The following is a 21573-nucleotide window of genomic DNA, read 5'->3' on the forward strand; positions in this document are numbered from 1 at the left end:
CCTGTTGCGAAATGAAGTCATCTAAATTAGAAAAAACGATTTTTGTTCCAAATTATCGAGCTGACTGTAGAGCTGGTCCTCCTCTGCCTTTTATTTACCAGGGAAATTACACTGGCAGACAAAAAAAACTTGTTTACTTAAATATAAAGTTGGATAACATCCTGTTGCGAAATGAACTCAACTAAATTAGAAAAAACGATTTTTGTTCCAAATTATCGAGCTGACTGTAGAGCTGGTCCTCCTCTGCCTTTTAATTACCAGGGAAATTACACTGGCAAACAAAAAAAAACTTGTTTACTTAAATATGAAGCTAAATAACATCCTGTTGCGAAATGAAGTCATCTAAATTAGAAAAAACGATTTTTGTTCCAAATTATCGAGCTGACTGTAGAGCTGGTCCTCCTCTGCCTTTTATTTACCAGGGAAATTACACTGGCAGACAAAAAAAACTTGTTTACTTAAATATAAAGTTGGATAACATCCTGTAGCGAAATGAACTCAACTAAATTAGAAAAAACGATTTTTGTTCCAAATTATCGAGCTGACTGTAGAGCTGGTCCTCCTCTGCCTTTTAATTACCAGGGAAATTACACTGGCAAACAAAAAAAAACTTGTTTACTTAAATATGAAGCTAAATAACATCCTGTTGCGAAATGAAGTCATCTAAATTAGAAAAAACGATTTTTGTTCCAAATTATCGAGCTGACTGTAGAGCTGGTCCTCCTCTGCCTTTTAATTACCAGGGAAATTACACTGGCAGACACCATAAGTGTCTCTACGTGTATAATAAAAACTAAAGAATAATTTTCAAAATATTTTAATTTAGAAAAAAAATTCTACAAAAGTGTATATTAGAGCAAAAATAAACTGAAACTAATTATACCCTAAACTAACGAAAAATATTATTTTTTTTTCAAATTATGTTGACTTCATTCGACAGTAAAATTCTTCTTGAAATATGCGGCCACGAAGCTATCACGAAAGATTCAATTTCGCATTCATTTTCTCCCCTTAAAATTCTGAAATAACCGTTTTCACCCCAATTCGTACCCCAACTATTAGCCACTTTCTGAAATTAAATATCAAAATTAAAATTTTCGTTTGTCTATGGAATTTTTTATAGAAGACTTACCCAGTATTTAATTGTTCCTCTATACGTATTCTCTTCACCCCAACCGACAATCCTCACAGAATGATAACCTTGCTTGTGATTTAAAGCCAAATCAGTATGCTTGTAAATCCCCCCGGTATAAACAAATAAATCATGGTAGACCTTGATGGTAGCTACGAACAAACACGCATAAATAAATTAATTACACCGGCCTTAAAATTTGTCATTTCGAATCGATCTTGGCACAAATATGTGAAAAAATATCAAATGTTATAAATCATCAATTTGTTTTTAACTTACGTAAATTGAAAAAATCTAAAAAAATTACGGTATAACCTAAAAAATTATAGAGTTTATTTGGAATCATGAAAGTCAATTTTTTCTTTATCGTTCCTGACTGACATAATGTTTAAAATATTATTATTAAATACAAATAAGCGCATTGTTAAAAAATCGAGCTTTCACTTGTGGTCAAGTCCAACAAAAGAAACGCGAGAAAACGATGTGTATGGTTCAACAATTAGAAGAAGAACAGCCAGTTACTGACCCCAAATTAACTCCATACCATCTAAGATTTGTCAGAAACAAAAAGCAGTTGGTGATTGCATGGTAACCAGAGGACTAGTCTACTGAAGACCTAGAACAAGACCCGCGTAGCGTTTGTTGAAAGAAAACGTGTCTTAGAAGAAGTATATTGATGGTTTGAGCGAGCATTCAAAGAAGCCAAGTGCCTGTCGGCGAAAGACGAAGAGGATCTTCGAATATTGAAGAGGAAGATCTTGAGATAGATACTAGAACTTATTAAACCCAATGGAGAATACCAAATGAATCAGGATATGAATAAAGGGTCATATGGTGACAGTGATGAATATCCAAAGGTTTAAATGGAAATATACGAAGAGATCTGAAAGATAACAGAGTGGAAACTCGTTTTAGGACAAACAAGAAGTTGATTTGAAGTCAATAACAAGTAATGCAGGATATTGCACTGTGGTGAGTGGCTAGAGACAAATGAAGAAGATGTAACAACTCAAAGCAAAAGATCAGCATTCAATCTAAAGCTTTTCAAAATTTTTTATTTTTTGGAAAAAAATCTAGTCTCCAGATCTCCAGACTTTACGTTTTTGATTTTTTTGTAAAACAAATGATTCATCAAAATTTATTTCTGATTTCGTCGTGATTGGTTATTTGCAGGGAAAACTTTAGTTTTTGCGTGAATTTTTCATAAAAATTGCAGGAAAAACTAATGGTTTCAGTAATCTTCGTGAATTGTTCATGAAAATATCAGTGGAAACTTTGATTTTGTTGTGTTTGCGAATTTTTCATGAAAATTCCATGAAAAGTGCAAGAAAAACTTCGATTTCGTCGTGATTGGTTATTTGGAGGGAAAACTTTAGTTTTTGCGTGAATTTTTCATAAAATTTCTGGAAAAACTTTGATTTTGTCATGATTTGTAGGTTATTCATGAAAAGTGCAAGAAAAATTCACGATTTCGATAGGGTTTGGAAATTGTCCATGAAAATTTGCATGAAAAGTGCAAGAAAAACTTCGATTTCGTCGTGATTGGTTATTTGCAGGGAAAACTTTAGTTTTTGCGTGAATTTTTCATAAAAATTGCAGGAAAAACTAATAGTTTCAGTAATCTTCGTGAATTGTTCATGAAAATATCAGTGGAAACTTTGATTTTGTTGTGTTTGCGAATTTTTCATGAAAATTCCATGAAAAGTGCAAGAAAAACTTCGATTTCGTCGTGATTGGTTATTTGGAGGGAAAACTTTAGTTTTTGCGTGAATTTTTCATAAAATTTCTGGAAAAACTTTGATTTTGTCATGATTTGTAGGTTATTCATGAAAAGTGCAAGAAAAATTCACGATTTCGATAGGGTTTGGAAATTGTCCATGAAAATTTGCATGAAAAGTGCAAGAAAAACTTCGATTTCGTCGTGATTGGTTATTTGCAGGGAAAACTTTAGTTTTTGTGTGAATTTTTCATAAAAATTGCAGGAAAAACTAATGGTTTCAGTAATCTTCGTGAATTGTTCATGAAAATATCAGTGGAAACTTTGATTTTGTTGTGTTTGCGAATTTTTCATGAAAATTCCATGAAAAGTGCAAGAAAACTTCGATTTCGTCGTGATTGGTTATTTGGAGGGAAAACTTTAGTTTTTGCGTGAATTTTTCATAAAATTTCTGGAAAAACTTTGATTTCTTGAAGATTTGAGAGTTATCCTTGGAGAGTGCAGGAAAAACTTTGATTTCTTCATGATTTGTAAGTTGTTCATGAAAAGTGCAAGAAAAACTTACGATTTCGATAGGTTTTGTGAATTGTTCATGAAAATTGCATGAAAAACTTCGATTTCGTCTTGATTGGTTATTTGCAGAAAAAACTTTAGTTTTTGCGTGACTTTTTCGTTAAAATTGCATGAAAAACTTCGATTTCGTCTTGATTGGTTATTTGCAGAAAAAACTTTAGTTTTTGCGTGACTTTTTCGTGAAAATTGCATGAAAAACTTCGATTTCGTCTTGATTGGTTATTTGCAGAAAAAACTTTAGTTTTTGCGTGAATTTTTTATAAAAATTGCAGGAAAAACTAATGATTTCGGTAATCTTCGTGAATTGTTCATGAAAATATCAGTGAAAACTTTGATTTTGTTGTGTTTGCGAATTTTTCATGAAAATTGCATGAAAATCTCCGATTTCGTCTTGATTGTTTATTTGCAGGAAAAACTGTAGTTTTTGCGTGAATTTTTTATAAAAATTGCAGGAAAAACTAATGATTTCGGTAATCTTCGTGAATTGTTCATGAAAATATCAGTGAAAACTTTGATTTTGTTGTGTTTGCGAATTTTTCATGAAAATTGCATGAAAATCTCCGATTTCGTATTGATTGTTTATTTGCAGGAAAAACTGTAGTTTTTGCGTGAATTTTTTATAAAAATTGCAGGAAAAACTAATGATTTCGGTAATCTTTGTGATTTGTTCATGAAAACATCAGTAAAAACTTTGATTTCGTTGTGTTTGCGAGTTTTTCATGAATATTGCATAAAAACTGTGATTTTTCTGTGTTTTGTGAATTTTTCATAGGAAATTCAAGGAAAACTAATAATTTAGTTGTTCTTTGTAAATGATTATCATAAAAAATGCAGTAAAAACATCTAATTTCGTCGTGATTGGTTAATTGCAGGAAAAACCTTAGTTATTGATTTTTTTGTAAAACAAACGGTTCATCAAAACTTTATTCCGAATGAAAAGTGGAAAAAAATGACTGGAGAACACGCACTAACACATTTTGAACTAAAAAATTGAAAATTGGTGGAGTTTTTTTACTTATAAAAACTATAAGAAAAATTCACCTTGTACAGGTCCGGATTTGGTGATTTCGTACATGATATCCGTTTCATTTCCAAGCCTATAAGCCGGACCAACGGTATATCTTCCTCTTCTATCAGAATAAACTGGAGGTCTACAACCCGCAGCTTCCAAAGTCCCTCTTCTCTTAATGGTACATCTCTCATTTCTGGCTACATATGGAAAACAATCTTCATCCACAAGACTAAATAGAAGATGAGTTAGACCAGTTGGATACTTGCTAAATCGATGTAGAATCGATGTGAAAGCTTCTACTTACCCATAAGCTTTAGTGAAAGACCACGCTCTATCCAAATGACCTCCGCTACAACTCTGTTGACCTTGAGTATCGCAAGATATCAAATTTTGAGCGCTGAGCTGAACCGCTTCCTTACCTTTCGAAACAATCCCATACCTTTTTAATACATATATAAATATCATAACGAAAATTTATTAAAATGTTTTGTTTTACCTATCGGAAGCTACTGCAGCAGTTGAAATAGCCCACGAGGATCCGCACCATCCTTGGTCTTGTATTCCAGTGATCAAACCAGGCCAGACCAGATTCGAATCGAATTCTCTAGGTAGAGAATTCGGATCGTAGATTCTCTGAACTGGGTTCATGGTCATAACGAAACGTTGTGGTGGAAGCGTCCCTAATCTGTCGATTGATATATTCCATATTAGATTTTTTCCAATAAAACACAACGATGAAACTGTTAATTACATTTTTTTTGGTCCTACCTGTATTGAACGCCTTCGTCTAAAGTGTGACCCCAAAATTGGGAATAATTCGTAGCGGTCCATCCGAAGTTTTCCGGATCTCTGTTGATCGTTTCAATTATATTAGAATCTATGATACAGACGTTTTGTTCGCACATCAAATCACCGCGTTCGCAAACACTGCAATTATGTAAAAAAAAAAGAAAATGGAAAAAACTTCGATTAATGGAATGCAGTTAATAAATCTCACCATTTATTACAATTATCTTGAACAGTATCGTTTTGACGAAGGGCTCTATCTTTGTATTTGCAACTGGTTAACGGAGGCGGTGCTGGTTCGGGGAACGGTATACCTCTACAATGAGACCAATAGTCCGGGCAACAATCGTTTACTCTTGTGGAATTGCAGAATTCATCGCAGTAACATAAAGTTCCTGAAACAAATTTCTATTAAATGGCTTATTGTCTTCATTTATTTGTTGATCTGTACGTTGTCTTGATGAAAATTGTAGAAACTGTAGATGCTATTTCATGGAAATGAGAAGAAGAAATTACGGTTTTAATGTGCTTTGTGAGTTTTTTCAGGAAAACAGCTGAAAAAACATATAATTTCGTTGTGACTTTTTCATGAAAATTGCATAAAAACTGTGGAAATGGCTGAAAACAAATATAATTTCGTTGTGCTATGTGACTTTTTCATGGAAATTGCATGATGAAAAACTGATTTTTTGGTGCTTTGTGAATTTTCCCATGGAAATTGCATGAAAACTGAGATTTTTTTGGTGCTTTGTGGATTTTTTCATGGAAATTATAGGAAAAAATCTAATTTCATTGTGAATTTTAACGTATTTTGTGAGTTTTCAAGAAAATTGCATAAAAAACTTATGATTTTGTTGTGTTTTTTGAATGATCTTCATGGAAATTGCATGAAAAACTGCAATTTATTGGTGCTTTATGAACTTTTTCATGGAAATTATAGGAAAAACTTCGATTTCATTGTGAATGTCTCATGAATATTGCAGGATTCACTTAGGATTTCATTGTGCTTTGAGAGTTTTTTCAGGAAAATAGCTGAAAATACATAAAATATCGTTGTGATTTGGGATTGTTCCAAGGAAACTGCAGGAGAATTAATTATTTTGTTGTGCTTTGTGACTTTTTCGTGAAAATTGCATGAAAACTTGTGTTTTTTTTATGGTTTGTGAACTTTTCCATGGAAATTTTTTATAAAAATCGCAGTAAAAACTTTATGTTTTATGAGTTATCCTAATGTTTTGAGAGTTATCCTTGGAAAGTGCAGTGTGTTTTGTGATTTTGTGAATTTTTTCATTAAAATTGCAAAGAAAAGTCTTGATTTTTTATTGCTCTGTGATATTCTCATAGAAATTGCAAGGAAGGCTCATGATTTAGTTGTGCTAATTTCATCATGATTACTTAATAGTAGAAAAAACCTTAATTTTTGCGTGAATTTTTTATTAAAATTGCAGGAAAAACTTTGATTTCGTCATGATTTGTAAGTTGTTCATGAAAAGTGCAAAAAAACTTCTGATTTCGAAAGGCTTTGTGAATTGTTCATGAAAATTGCATGAAAAACTTCGATTTCGTCGTGATTCGTTATTTGCAGGAAAAACTTTAGTTTTTGCGAGAATTTTTTATTAAAATTGCAGGAATAACTTTGATTTCGTCATGATTTGTAAGTTGTTCATGAAATGTGCAAGAAAAACTTCTGATTTCGATAGGCTTTGTGAATTGTTCATGGAAATTGCATGAAAATTACATGAAAAACTTCTATTTCGTCGTGATTCGTAATTTGCAGGAGAAACTTTAGTTTTTGCGTGAATTTTTTATAAAAATTGCAGGAAAAACTTTGATTTCGTCAGGATTTGTAAGTTGTTCATGAAAAGTGCAGGGAAAAGTTCGATTTCGTCGAGGTTTATAAATTTCTCATGCAGTAATTTGTAGGAAAAGCTTTTATACCATTCTGAAAAAAAATTTATTAAAAATGCAGACGAAAATGTTGACTTCGTCGTTATTTGAAAATTGTTCATGGTAATGGCAGAAAACCCCACATTCCTTTCATCACGCAGTGATTTCTTTCAAAATTCATTTTCTCCATATGCAATTTTCTTCAGTGTAAATTTTCCATGAAAATTGCAGGGAAATTTGATGATTTCGTGAATTTTCTCATAGAAATTTCGAAAAAACTCAATATTTCGATAATGTTTATGATTGTTTCGTGAATATTGCACGGAAAACTGACAATTTCATTAGATTGCGTGAATTTTCCATGAAAATTGTACGAAAAACTTTGATCCGATTGTACTTTGCACCGTAAGTCAATTCAAAATCGAGTTTGACATTATAAAAATTCGTTTTATGTGAATTTTCCATAAAACTGACAGTGAAAAATTGTGATTTTCATTTACCTATGATCGGTACCGAGCACGAATCTCTTCTACTTGAGCAGCATCCAATATTTTCGCAGTACGGTCCGCGAAGATCAGCGAAATCGTCATCTCTTAGAGAATTTCCAAGTATAAGTATCGGCATGCTGGTTAAAACGCAGCCCAGTAACAACTTCGAAATCATCTGAAACGAAACGGCATAATTTTCAAAAAAAAAAAAAATGACAAACTGGTTTTCGAAAAGCCCAAATGCGACAATGGTACCAGAAGACGAGATTTACATTGAATAAAAGTATCGAAGAAATTGAATACGTAAATTTTCGAAACGTCGCTTGCATCCTTAATTTTAATTTCTTTATAATATTTGCGCATAAGTTAGGGATGATGTCATCCAATATTAGCATCATTAATATTCTGTGAGATCTTTTACTTTATATGTACTTGAATTAAACATAAATGAAATCATTTTTAAAATCGTATTTTATCATCATCGTCGTTCTTTTTGTAATTAAATTAACACCATGATTTTATGCGACCCTGACTATGATAAGAAACTTTGGTACAAAACAAAAAATTATTATTCGTTCCAAAATCGATTTTCCTTAAATTAAAAAATATGGAAAAATTGTGATTTTCGTAAATTTTTTCATAGAAATTTCGAGGAAAACTGATGCCGCCGTGCTGTGTCAGTATTTCATGAAAATTTGAAACACTCAAATTTCATATTACCTTGTTTTCATCATGAAAATTACAAAGAAAACTTATGATTGCGTTGTGCTTGGTAATTTTTCTTTGAAAACTTGTATTTCGTTGTGATTTGTGTGCTTTTGCTTAAAAATTACAAGAAAAACTTTGTTTTCGTTGTGATTTTTGTGTTTTTCATGAAAATTGCACGATTTAGTTTTGATTTGTGTGTTTTTCATGAAAATTGCAAGAAAAGCTACGTTTTCGTTGTGATTTGTGTGTTTTTCATGAAAATTGCAAGAAAAACTTCGTTTTCGTAATGTTATTATTTGTGTATTTTTCATGAAAATTATAAGAAAAACTTCGTTTTCGTTGTTATTATTTATGTTTTTTTCATGAAAATTGCATGATTTTGTTGTGATTTGTGTGTTTTTCATGAAAATTGCAAGAAAAACTTTGTTTTCGTTATGTTATTATTTGTGTGTTTTTCATGAAAATTATAAGAAAAACTTCGTTTTCGTTGTTATTATTTATGTTTTTTTCATGAAAATTGCATGATTTTGTTGTGATTTGTGTGTTTTTCATGAAAATGACTAGAAAAACTTGGATTTTGTTGTGCTTTGTGCGTTTTTCATGAAAATTACAAGAAAAACTTCGTTTTCGTTGTGATTTGTGTGTTTTTCATGAAAATTACAAGAAAAACTTTGTTTTCGTTGTGATTTGTGTGTTTTTCATGAAAATTGCACGATTTAGTTTTGATTTGTGTGTTTTTCATGAAAATTGCAAGAAAAGCTACGTTTTCGTTGTGATTTGTGTGTTTTTCATGAAAATTGCAAGAAAAACTTCGTTTTCGTAATGTTATTATTTGTGTATTTTTCATGAAAATTATAAGAAAAACTTCGTTTTCGTTGTTATTATTTATGTTTTTTTCATGAAAATTGCATGATTTTGTTGTGATTTGTGTGTTTTTCATGAAAATTGCAAGAAAAACTTTGTTTTCGTTATGTTATTATTTGTGTGTTTTTCATGAAAATTATAAGAAAAACTTCGTTTTCGTTGTTATTATTTATGTTTTTTTCATGAAAATTGCATGATTTTGTTGTGATTTGTGTGTTTTTCATGAAAATGACTAGAAAAACTTGGATTTTGTTGTGCTTTGTGCGTTTTTCATGAAAATTACAAGAAAAACTTCGTTTTCGTTGTGATTTGTGTGTTTTTCATGAAAATTACAAGAAAAACTTCGTTTTCGTTGTGATTTGTGTGTTTTTTTTCATGAAAATTACAAGAAATATTTCGTTTTTGTTGTGCTTTGTATGGGTTTTCATGAAAATTACGAAAAAACTTCGTTTTCGTTGTGATTTGTGTGTTTTTCATGAAAATTGCAAGAAAAACTTCGTTTTCGTTATGTTATTATTTGTGTGTTTTTTATGAAAATTATAAGAAAAACTTCGTTTTCGTTGTGATTTGTGTGTTTTTCATGAAAATTGCAAGAAAAACTTCGTTTTCGTTGTGATTTGTGTGTTTTTTTTCATGAAAATTACAAGAAATATTTCGTTTTTGTTGTGCTTTGTATGGGTTTTCATGAAAATTACGAAAAAACTTCGTTTTCGTTGTGATTTGTGTGTTTTTAATGAAAATTGCAAGAAAAACTTCGTTTTCGTAATGTTATTATTTGTGTGTTTTTCATGAAAATTATAAGAAAAACTTCGTTTTCGTTATCTTATTATTTATGTTTTTTTCATGAAAATTGCATGATTTTGTTGTGATTTGTGTGTTTTTTTTTCCTGAAAATTACAAGAAAAATTTCGTTTTCGTTGTGATTTGTGTGCTTTTCATGAAAATTACGAAAAAAACTTCGTTTTCGTTGTGATTTGTGTGTTTTTTTTTCATGAAAATTACGAAAAAATTTCGTTTTCGTTGTGATTTGTGTGTTTTTTTTCATGAAAATTACGAAAAAATTTCGTTTTCGTTGTGATTTGTGTGCTTTTCATGAAAATTACGAAAAAAACTTCGTTTTCGTTGTGATTTGTGTGTTTTTCATGAAAATTGCAAGAAAAACTTCGTTTTCGTAATGTTATTATTTGTGTATTTTTCATGAAAATTGCATGATTTTGTTGTGATTTGTGTGTTTTTTTTTCCTGAAAATTACAAGAAAAATTTCGTTTTCGTTGTGATTTGTGTGCTTTTCATGAAAATTACGAAAAAAACTTCGTTTTCGTTGTGATTTGTGTGTTTTTTTTTCATGAAAATTACGAAAAAATTTCGTTTTCGTTGTGATTTGTGTGTTTTTTTTCATGAAAATTACGAAAAAATTTCGTTTTCGTTGTGATTTGTGTGCTTTTCATGAAAATTACGAAAAAAACTTCGTTTTCGTTGTGATTTGTGTGTTTTTCATGAAAATTGCAAGAAAAACTTCGTTTTCGTTATGTTATTATTTGTGTTTTTTTCATGAAAATTGCACGATTTTGTTGTGATTTGTGTGTTTTTCATGAAATTTACTAGAAAAACTTGGATTTTGTTGTGCTTTGTGTGTTTTTCATGAAAATTATAAGAAAAACTTAGATTTCGTTGTTTTGTGAATTTTTCCCTACAATTTGATAGGAAAATCGTGATTTAGTATGATTTATGGATTTGTCATTAAAATTTCAGAAGAAATTGATGATTTCGTTGTGATTCGTGAATTTTTTCATGAAAATTGGATGTAAAACTCATGCTTTCCTTGTGATTATGAATTTTTCCATGAAAAAAGGGAAAAACTCATAATTTCGCTGCACTTTGTAAATTTTTCTATGAAATTTGTATGGTAAATGATAATGCTGTTCTGATTTATGAGCTTTTTCATGAAAAATACAAGAAACATTCATGATTTAGTTCTGCTTTGTTAGTTTTTTCATGAACATTAAAGAGAAAATTTATTATTTCATTATGATTCGTAAATTTTTTCGCTATATTTTGTGAGTTTTCCTTAAAAACTACAGGAGAAACTCCGATTTCCTCGTGTTTTGTGAATTTTTTCATGAAATATACAGGTAAAAACATGATTTGCGAGTTTTTCCATGAAAATCATGAGAAAAACTCATGTGTTGTTAGTTTTTTAATAAAAATTGTAGAGAAAACTTCGATTTTGTCAAGATTTGTACATTTTTTATAAAAATTAAAAAAATAATCGTTTCAAAATTGATTTTCCCCATATATTATTTTGTTTACTGCAAATTTTTCATGAAAATAGCAGAGAGGAATTGTGATTTTCTGTCCTACACACAATTTTTCATTCAAATTTCATAATATAGATCGAAAGTTATTATACAGTATGTGCAGTAAATTACGTACATTAATTTTATCAAATTCTAGTCGAACAAACACAAAAACGAGAAAAAAAACAATTACTTATTATAAATGAACTAAACCGTCGTTTGGGACAACCTGTTTATTAATTACAACAATAACCTCGGCTGTTTGTTGAAATATAAATAAATTATATTAATTTCCATGTAATCGGCACAAAGATCGAAGAAAACGTATCGAAATACTATAAATATTCAAAGTTTTTTTATTTTTTTCAAAAATATTTGTCGTGTTATTTAGACGAATACCATGACATAATCCCATTTCGCATTTAAAGGCCATTAATAGATAAAATAAGAATAAAACATGCTAATGAATAAACGATCATTTACATAACTTAGTTAAAAGCATCAACTTATTTGTTTTTTTATGTGATAAAATTTTTTTAGAAGGATCTTGTATTTGTATATATTATATTTTTTATATTTCCAATAATTTTCAGTAAAATATGCTATGAAAATTCAATTCCCATTTGACTAAAAATCAATGTAAATGGCTATAAAGCAAGAGAAAATTATTGAAAATGTAGAAAGTAGTTTTTGTAGCTGAAAAATGATCTGAATTATGAAAACTTGTATAAAATTGTTGTTAAACGATGCAAAACGGCTGAAAGATTTACTTGAATCACTTAAAAACAGAAAAAAATTATCAAATCGTTGAAAACTAATAGATAATGGCTGAAAAACGTAATAAAATGATTAAAATTATCATAAAATAGTCGAAAATTGCTGAAACTGTGAAAAAAAATATCTAAAAATGATTTTTGTATGTCAAAAACATAATAAAATGATTCCATCTGAAGGAAACTATAGAAAATGGCTGAAAATATGAGAAATGATTACAAAAAATGATTGAAAATGTATAAAAAGAGTCATTTTTGTAGCTGAAAAATTATAAGAATTATCAAAACATAATGAAAAATAGAATAAAATTGTTGATAAACGATGCAAAACGGCCGAAAGAATCACTTAAATCACTTAAAAACAGAAAAAAAGGATCAAAATCGTTGAAAACTAAAAGATAATGGCTGAAAATATGGAAGCAAATCACTTTGGTGGCTGAAAAACAGAAAAAAATATTTAAAAAATTAAAATTATCATAAAATAAAAAAATTATCATGAAATAGTCGAAAATAGCTTAAATTGTGAAAAAAAAGTTTATAAAAATTATTTTTGTAGCTTAAAAACATTATAAAATGATTCCATCTGAAGGAAACAATAGAAAATGGCTGAAAATATGAGAAAGGATTATAAAAAATTGCAAAAACGACATTTGGAAAATGAAAAACTAAAGAAAATCAATTAAACTCTAAAAAAACCAAAGGAAAAGGGCTGAATGACTATAAAATTATTTAAATCATAAAAAACACTATAAAATGGGTAAAAGGAGATAAAGATTCACAAAAATACCTTTTATAGAATAAAAAAAAAACAAAAGGAACTCACTCAAAATGTGAAAAAACCAAAGGAAAAGAACTAAATGTCACTAAAAGTAATTTTTTTGTCACCAACTTATGGGAAAATGATTTAAAGTATAAAAAACACTAAAAAATGGCTAAAATGAGATAAAGATTCACAAAAATACCTTTTATGGAATAAAAAACAAAGGGAAATGACTCAAAATGTAAAAAAAAAACAAAGGAAATCACTTAAAATGTGAAAAAAACCAAAAGAAAAGGGTTAAATGTCACTAGAAATAATTTTTTCGGTCGCAAAATTATGGGAAAATTATTTAAAGTATAAAAAACACTAGAAAATGGCTAAAATGAGATAAAGATTTACAAAAATACCTTTTATGGAATAAAAAACAAAGGGAAATGACTCAAAATGTAAAAAAAAACAAAGGAAATCACTTAAAATGTGAAAAAACCAAAAGAAAAGGGTTAAATGTCACTAGAAATAATTTTTTCGGTCGCAAAATTATGGGAAAATTATTTAAAGTATAAAAAACACTAGAAAATGGCTAAAATGAGATAAAGATTTACAAAAATACCTTTTATGGAATAAAAAACAAAGGGAAATGACTCAAAATGTAAAAAAAAACAAAGGAAATCACTTAAAATGTGAAAAAAAACCAAAAGAAAAGGGTTAAATGTCACTAGAAATAATTTTTTCGGTCGCAAAATTATGGAAAAATTATTTAAAGTATAAAAAACACTAGAAAATGGCTAAAATGAGATAAAGATTTACAAAAATACCTTTTATGGAATAAAAAACAAAGGGAAATGACTCAAAATGTAAAAAAAAAACAAAGGAAATCACTTAAAATGTGAAAAAACCAAAAGAAAAGGGTTAAATGTCACTAGAAATAATTTTTTCGGTCGCAAAATTATGGGAAAATTATTTAAAGTATAAAAAACACTAGAAAATGGCTAAAATGAGATAAAGATTTACAAAAATACCTTTTATGGAATAAAAAACAAAGGGAAATGACTCAAAATGTAAAAAAAAACAAAGGAAATCACTTAAAATGTGAAAAAACCAAAAGAAAAGGGTTAAATGTCACTAGAAATAATTTTTTCGGTCGCAAAATTATGGGAAAATTATTTAAAGTATAAAAAACACTAGAAAATGGCTAAAATGAGATAAAGATTTACAAAAATACCTTTTATGGAATAAAAAACAAAGGGAAATGACTCAAAATGTAAAAAAAAAACAAAGGAAATCACTTAAAATGTGAAAAAAACCAAAAGAAAAGGGTTAAATGTCACTAGAAATAATTTTTTCGGTCGCAAAATTATGGAAAAATTATTTAAAGTATAAAAAACACTAGAAAATGGCTAAAATGAGATAAAGATTTACAAAAATACCTTTTATGGAATAAAAAACAAAGGGAAATGACTCAAAATGTAAAAAAAAAAACAAAGGAAATCACTTAAAATGTGAAAAAACCAAAAGAAAAGGGTTAAATGTCACTAGAAATAATTTTTTCGGTCGCAAAATTATGGGAAAATTATTTGAAGTATAAAAAACACTAGAAAATGGCTAAAATGAGATAAAGATTTACAAAAATACCTTTTATGGGATAGAAAACAATCACTCAAAATGTGAAAAAACCAAAGAAAAAGGGCTAAATGTCACTAAAAATAACTTATGTGATCCAAAAAATATTGAAAAATGATTTAAAGTATAAAAAACACTAGAAAATGTCTGAAAAAATCACAAAAATATCTTTTATGGGATATAAAACTAAAGGAAATCACTTTAAAATGAAGAAAAAGCAGATTGACTAAAATTTTATAAAACATCATTAAAAATAACTAACTCAAAAAATGATCAAAAATCGTAAAAAAATAAGTAAAAGTAAAAAAAGTATAAAATGTGTACAAATCTAATACACCCTTACAAAAATCGAAAAATAGTTTTGGCGAAATAAAATGTAATAATTTCTAACGAGGTAACAGCCTTATATATAACATCAACAAATGCTGGTTCAATATTTTTAAAAATATCTAAAAATTTCTTTCAATCACTAATTTCCTCAAACCATAAAATTGTAGTCTGTCCAAGTTAAGTTTCATCTCCATTAATGTCTACTAAAAATATATAAAGTCGAGATTTTAATTTAAAACATTTCATTTGAAAGACACGCTAACCATTTGCTTTGTTTGCATATAATCCATAATTAAAAATTTAAATAAAAAATCTATTAGAAATTTAAATGAAGTTCTTTCAATTGTACATTCACGATATCAACTGACCTTGTGACAAATTTGTATTTCCATTTTATACGTTCTCAAAATACGAAAAACATACAGGGAATTGATTCTTGGTTTGACCTGATCAAATGCTCTGGTCCCATAGATGGATAATCTCAGTAGACTGTTTTTCTTTGCTGGTTTGCAATGATGGGGTTTTCTTTGGATTACCAGCTGACCATAAGCCAAGACACTTAATTGTCATTATCGTCCTTATTTCTGTTCTACAGGAAAATAAGGATTTTAAATCTAGAAATTCTTAATAGCTCCAAACATTTTATGAATCGTAGTCTTTCTTTCTTTCATCCCTTTACTGTATTGCTGCTCGAAGACTTTCTTGAAAATGGTTTCATCTTTAAATCGATTGAACGAATCGCATGTTGCCTCAATGGACATCTGAAGACGCTGGACTTAGCAGATAATGCAGATTCTGTTGCATAGAGGACTAAACCTCTATCCACATTCTCTCCAAGTGTAAAACACCAAGAAACTCCAGAGCTGGGAGTGTACGGAATAGAAAACGAAGATCTTTTGCATCTAAAGTCATCCCACATTCTAAATTGGGCTTCTCAACATCGCAGCAAGAAAAGGGGATCCAATAGATCCTTTGGGACGTCCTATATATACGTACAAACATGGAAAAATACCATTTTGTTATTTTTGACACAGAATTTTCATTTTTCCGTTAAAATTTCGTTGTATTAGGACTCTTTTTGAGGCGTTGTAGCCTTACCAAACATCTAAAGACGTTGGACTTAGCAGATAATGCAGATTCTGTTGCATAGAGGACTAAACCTCTATCCACATTCTCTTCAAGTGTGAAACACCAAGAAACTCCAGAACTGGGAGAGTATGGAACAGAAAACGAAGATCTTTTGCATCTAAAGTCATCCCACATTCTAAATTGGGCTTCTCAACATCGCAGCAAGAAAAGGGGATCCAATAGATCCTTTGGGACGTCCTATATATACGTACAAACATGGAAAAATACCATTTTGTTATTTTTGACACAGAATTTTCATTTTTCCGTTAAAATTTCGTTGTATTAGGACTCTTTTTGAGGCGTTGTAGCCTTACCAAACATCTAAAGACGTTGGACTTAGCAGATAATGCAGATTCTGTTGCATAGAGGACTAAACCTCTATCCACATTCTCTTCAAGTGTGAAACACCAAGAAACTCCAGAACTGGGAGAGTATGGAATAGAAAACGAAGAACTTTTGTATCTAAAGTCATCCCATATTCTAAATTGGGTTCCTCAACATCGCAGCAAGGAAAGGGGATCCAATAGATCCTTTGGGACGTCCTATATATACATAAATACATGACAGAAAGGTTTTTTTTCGGAAATCTATATTATAGAGCATAAAAAATCGAAATCTACAATTTTTTTGCTTAAGAAATTTTACGAGGGAGCATTAAAAATTGATTTCGATTTATCTGTTATCGATTTTTTTTTTAACTACGGGATGTTTAATAAATTTTCAGTGAACGTTTTTGGTCTTAATATATCTTTTTATGTCCCACCCGTATCAAATTATTGTAAATGTCGGTAAATCGCATGAAATTTTAATTGGGAAAAAGTCACTTTTTAAGACTTTGCGCTTTAAATATATTTTTAAATCATTTTTGTCTAAATTCAAATACGTATTAAATATGAAGACAACGAATTAAAATTTTCCAAATTCCTTCAAAAATTATTGATAAAACCTTCATGAATAGCAATTGTTTTTTCAAAAAATTACCAAATATACCCGGAAAACGAATTTTGTTAATAAAAATATGTGTCTGAGGGTAATTTAAAAAAATTAAAAAAATTTCTATAAACGAATATAAATTTTTTAATTAATAATTAATTATTGCTTTAAAAATTATTTTTAAAAAAAATTTTTTTTTCAATAATAATTGAAAACAAAACAATATCTTGATAAGATTTGATTGAATATTGAAATTACCTTTCCGTTTTTCGAATCACCACTCGTATCACCGACCACTGCGTTGTGCTTTGAAACACAGTTTGATGGCAAACTAACTAAGACGTGATGCCCACTCTTCACTATGCCACTAGCCCAACTTATATCTCTTTATCTTTTTATTGAAAACCGATGATCAAGGTCGCACACAGTTTATTTTTCAGGGATTAAAGGGTTCAATTTCATAATATTTTCACCGAATTTGAAAGTTATTTTAAAAGAAAATATTTGGTAAATCTCTAATAACGTTTAATCGAATTATATACAGAATACAACTGGTTAAATTTAAGTTTAAGTTTAAACGTTGGTATTCGTAAAAGTATTTAGAAATATTAAGCGCCGGTTACACTGTCAGTTTTGCCGTCAGTACGAAAATGCAAACTAAATATTGTCCTGTAGACACCAGAACTGTTGTAGTTGCTTTTTACATATGAAAGGATTTTGAATTATGAAGGTTTTACAACAATTTTCCAAAATTAACCTAAAAATTTCAGGATTTATCAATATAACTATATTCACAAAGGTATTGAACCAAAATCCGATCCACTATGAAAAATTTAAACGTTACATTACGATTCTGGCATTCGTAAAACTATTTAGGAATATTAAGGGCCGGTTACACTGTCAGTTTTACCGTCAGTACGAAAATACAAACTAAATATTGTCCTGCAGACACCAGAACTGTTGTAGCTGCTTTTTACATATGAAAGGATTTTGAATTATGAAGGTTTTACAACAATTTTCCAAAATTAACCTAAAAATTTTAGGATTTATCAATATAACTATATTCACAAAGGTATTGAACCAAAATCCGATCCACTATGAAAAATTTAAACGTTACATTACGATTCTGGCATTCGTAAAACTATTTAGGAATATTAAGGGCCGGTTACACTGTCAGTTTTGCCGTCAGTACGAAAATGCAAACTAAATATTTTCCTGTAGACACCAGAACTGTTGTAGTTGCTTTTTACATATGAAAGGATTTTGAATTATGAAGGTTTTACAACAATTTTCCAAAATTAACCTAAAAATTTTAGGATTTATCAATATAACTATATTCACAAAGGTATTGAACCAAAATCCGATCCACTATGAAAAATTTAAACGTTACATTACGATTCTGGCATTCGTAAAACTATTTAGGAATATTAAGGGCCGGTTACACTGTCAGTTTTGCCGTCAGTACGAAAATACAAACTAAATATTGTCCTGCAGACACCAGAACTGTTGTAGCTGCTTTTTACATATAAAAGAATTTTGAGTTACGAGGGTTTTACAACAATTTTCCAAAATTAACCTAAAAATTTTAGGATTTATCAATATAACTATATTCACAAAGGTATTGAACCAAAATCCGATCCACTATGAAAAATTTAAACGTTACATTACGATTCTGGCATTCGTAAAACTATTTAGGAATATTAAGGGCCGGTTACACTGTCAGTTTTGCCGTCAGTACGAAAATGCAAACTAAATATTTTCCTGTAGACACCAGAACTGTTGTAGTTGCTTTTTACATATGAAAGGATTTTGAATTATGAAGGTTTTACAACAATTTTCCAAAATTAACCTAAAAATTTTAGGATTTATCAATATAACTATATTCACAAAGGTATTGAACCAAAATCCGATCCACTATGAAAAATTTAAACGTTACATTACGATTCTGGCATTCGTAAAACTATTTAGGAATATTAAGGGCCGGTTACACTGTCAGTTTTGCCGTCAGTACGAAAATACAAACTAAATATTGTCCTGCAGACACCAGAACTGTTGTAGCTGCTTTTTACATATAAAAGAATTTTGAGTTACGAGGGTTTTACAACAATTTTCCAAAATTAACCTAAAAATTTTAGGATTTATCAATATAACTATATTCACAAAGGTATTGAACCAAAATCCGATCCACTATGAAAAATTTAAACGTTACATTACGATTCTGGCATTCGTAAAACTATTTAGGAATATTAAGGGCCGGTTACACTGTCAGTTTTGCCGTCAGTACGAAAATGCAAACTAAATATTTTCCTGTAGACACCAGAACTGTTGTAGTTGCTTTTTACATATGAAAGGATTTTGAATTATGAAGGTTTTACAACAATTTTCCAAAATTAACCTAAAAATTTTAGGATTTATCAATATAACTATATTCACAAAGGTATTGAACCAAAATCCGATCCACTATGAAAAATTTAAACGTTACATTACGATTCTGGCATTCGTAAAACTATTTAGGAATATTAAGGGCCGGTTACACTGTCAGTTTTACCGTCAGTACGAAAATACAAACTAAATATTGTCCTGCAGACACCAGAACTGTTGTAGCTGCTTTTTACATATAAAAGAATTTTGAGTTACGAGGGTTTTACAACAACTTTCCAAACTCAATTTAAAAATTTCGAGATTTATCAATATAATTATCTTCAAAAAGGTATTAAACCAAAATATGACCCGCTAAGAGAAAAATCATCCCTTGTGGATTATCATTGGACCAAATACGATCCATTGGGATGACAATGTGCCTCGTAATATAAGAAATATCCGTGAGATGTCGATAGTGACAAATAAATGAACTTGGAGGGGGTTGAAACAGATTTTCTTCAGATCAATTTTGCTGCAATTGGATATTTCACAATAACTTAATAATTTATTCATCAAAATATGTTATGTTCCATCAAGGTTATTCTTTTGTGATTGTTCATTCTTCTCGTTGTTCTATTTTCGTTTTTTCCATTTCCTTTTCTTGATTTATGTTTCTAGCTTCCCTTCTTTATTTGTATTCATTCTACTTTCATTTTCTTTGTTTTTTTTTCACTATTATTTTTTTGAACTTCATCATTTTCATACTTTTATGCTGGTTCTGAATTTTTCATGATTTTATTCCATATTTCATATAATTAGTGATTTACAGAATTCGTTATTTAAATTTTGATTATTAATACTTGATAGTAAAATTTCTTATAAAACCATTTTATTGATTCCAGGTATTTGTTTCCCTTTTCTCTCAGATCACACAGTTTCATCCCCATTCTTTGTTTAGTTTCCAACTGTTACTAAAAGTGAAAACAGAAGATCGCTGCTAAGATGAGATCCAACTTCCTAAAAAAATTAAAGGTTAGTGATATTTTTATCTATAAACAGTTTTTTTTGGACAAACCTCGTATGTGACTGCCAAATTTTAATATCTGATGGTTGCAATTGAGGTTTTTGACTATACAAAACTTTTTGTAAAGTAAAACTTCAAAATTACGTGGATAAAGGCCGTTTCATGGAACGTGAGTCCATCATTTGATACCCAAGACAAAATAACAATAAAAAAAAATGAACTAACGAGGGAGGACTAGGTCCAAAGAAGACAAAGACCGTTCCAGCTGCAGGGAAGGTCATGGCGTCGTTTTTTTGGGAAAATATTCATAGGATATCTTGAAAAATTATCATTGGCGAATATGATGCACGAAATCAAGCAAAAACGGTCAAGAAGAAAGTGACAATGCAAAATTGATGAATTGTAGTTTGACCGCACCGTATTCGCCAGATTTAGCCCTGTCGGATCATTTTCTGTTCCCAGATTTAAAAATATGGATCGATGGTTAGATATTATCCAACAAAGAACACATTTAATGGGTTATTTTCCAAAATTTTCGTGTTTTTTTTTTGTTGGTTCATGTACTTTTGGGATCATCCCCGTATACAAAGTAATTCGAAAATAATTTTATTAGTTTCGTCGATACTATTTGTGGATATATTTCATAAAGATATTTTTTGTCAGTTGTCCTAAATTGTCTAAAGCAAATATGTACAAAATTATCATAAAATAAATAGAAAAAAATGCTAATAAAGACCATTTTGGGAGGTTTCTTCATCAAATCGTTGTTATAAAGTTAAATCGTTACATCAGAGGAAGGTTCCATTCGAAATTGGATTCCATACATGTCAAATCCTTTTGACAATACGATCATTGAAAAAATAATCGAGATAACGGATATTTAAGTAAACATATAATAAATATAATCTTTTTTTAATACAAATATTGACATCACGGTACATTTGGACGAAAAAATCATATTTACATTCGATATTTTCAGTAAGTAAACAAAAAATTATGGCCTAAATATTTCTATTTACTCATATAAATTATTCAATTCGTTTCCTTATTTTTCGAATTCACCGTATATAAATCAAAACATTTATTACCTCACTATTTATTTATCTGTATTTTTAGTTTACCTCGTATGAATCGTAAAATATATCTCGTCACTTATTTTATTTTAATAAAACGAAAACTA

At 29.4% G+C, this 21573-nt stretch overlaps 1 protein-coding gene across 1 annotated transcript; it reads right to left on the reverse strand.

The window, feature by feature from the left end:
• Nucleotides 1–801: 801 nt before the first annotated feature.
• Nucleotides 802–17543, reverse strand: LOC130894854 (tubulointerstitial nephritis antigen-like). Its single transcript, XM_057801870.1, has 9 exons — nucleotides 17267–17543; nucleotides 7608–7770; nucleotides 5432–5615; nucleotides 5203–5361; nucleotides 4931–5119; nucleotides 4739–4873; nucleotides 4464–4663; nucleotides 1133–1284; nucleotides 802–1069 (listed from the first exon to the last, which is right to left on the reverse strand). Exons 2-9 carry the CDS (start codon nucleotides 7768–7770, stop codon nucleotides 914–916), a joined length of 1338 nt encoding a protein of 445 aa, XP_057657853.1. The 5' UTR covers nucleotides 17267–17543; the 3' UTR covers nucleotides 802–913.
• Nucleotides 17544–21573: the final 4030 nt, after the last annotated feature.

This window comes from Diorhabda carinulata, chromosome 6 (assembly GCF_026250575.1).
Source record: "Diorhabda carinulata isolate Delta chromosome 6, icDioCari1.1, whole genome shotgun sequence".
Classification (NCBI taxonomy): domain Eukaryota; kingdom Metazoa; phylum Arthropoda; class Insecta; order Coleoptera; family Chrysomelidae; genus Diorhabda; species Diorhabda carinulata.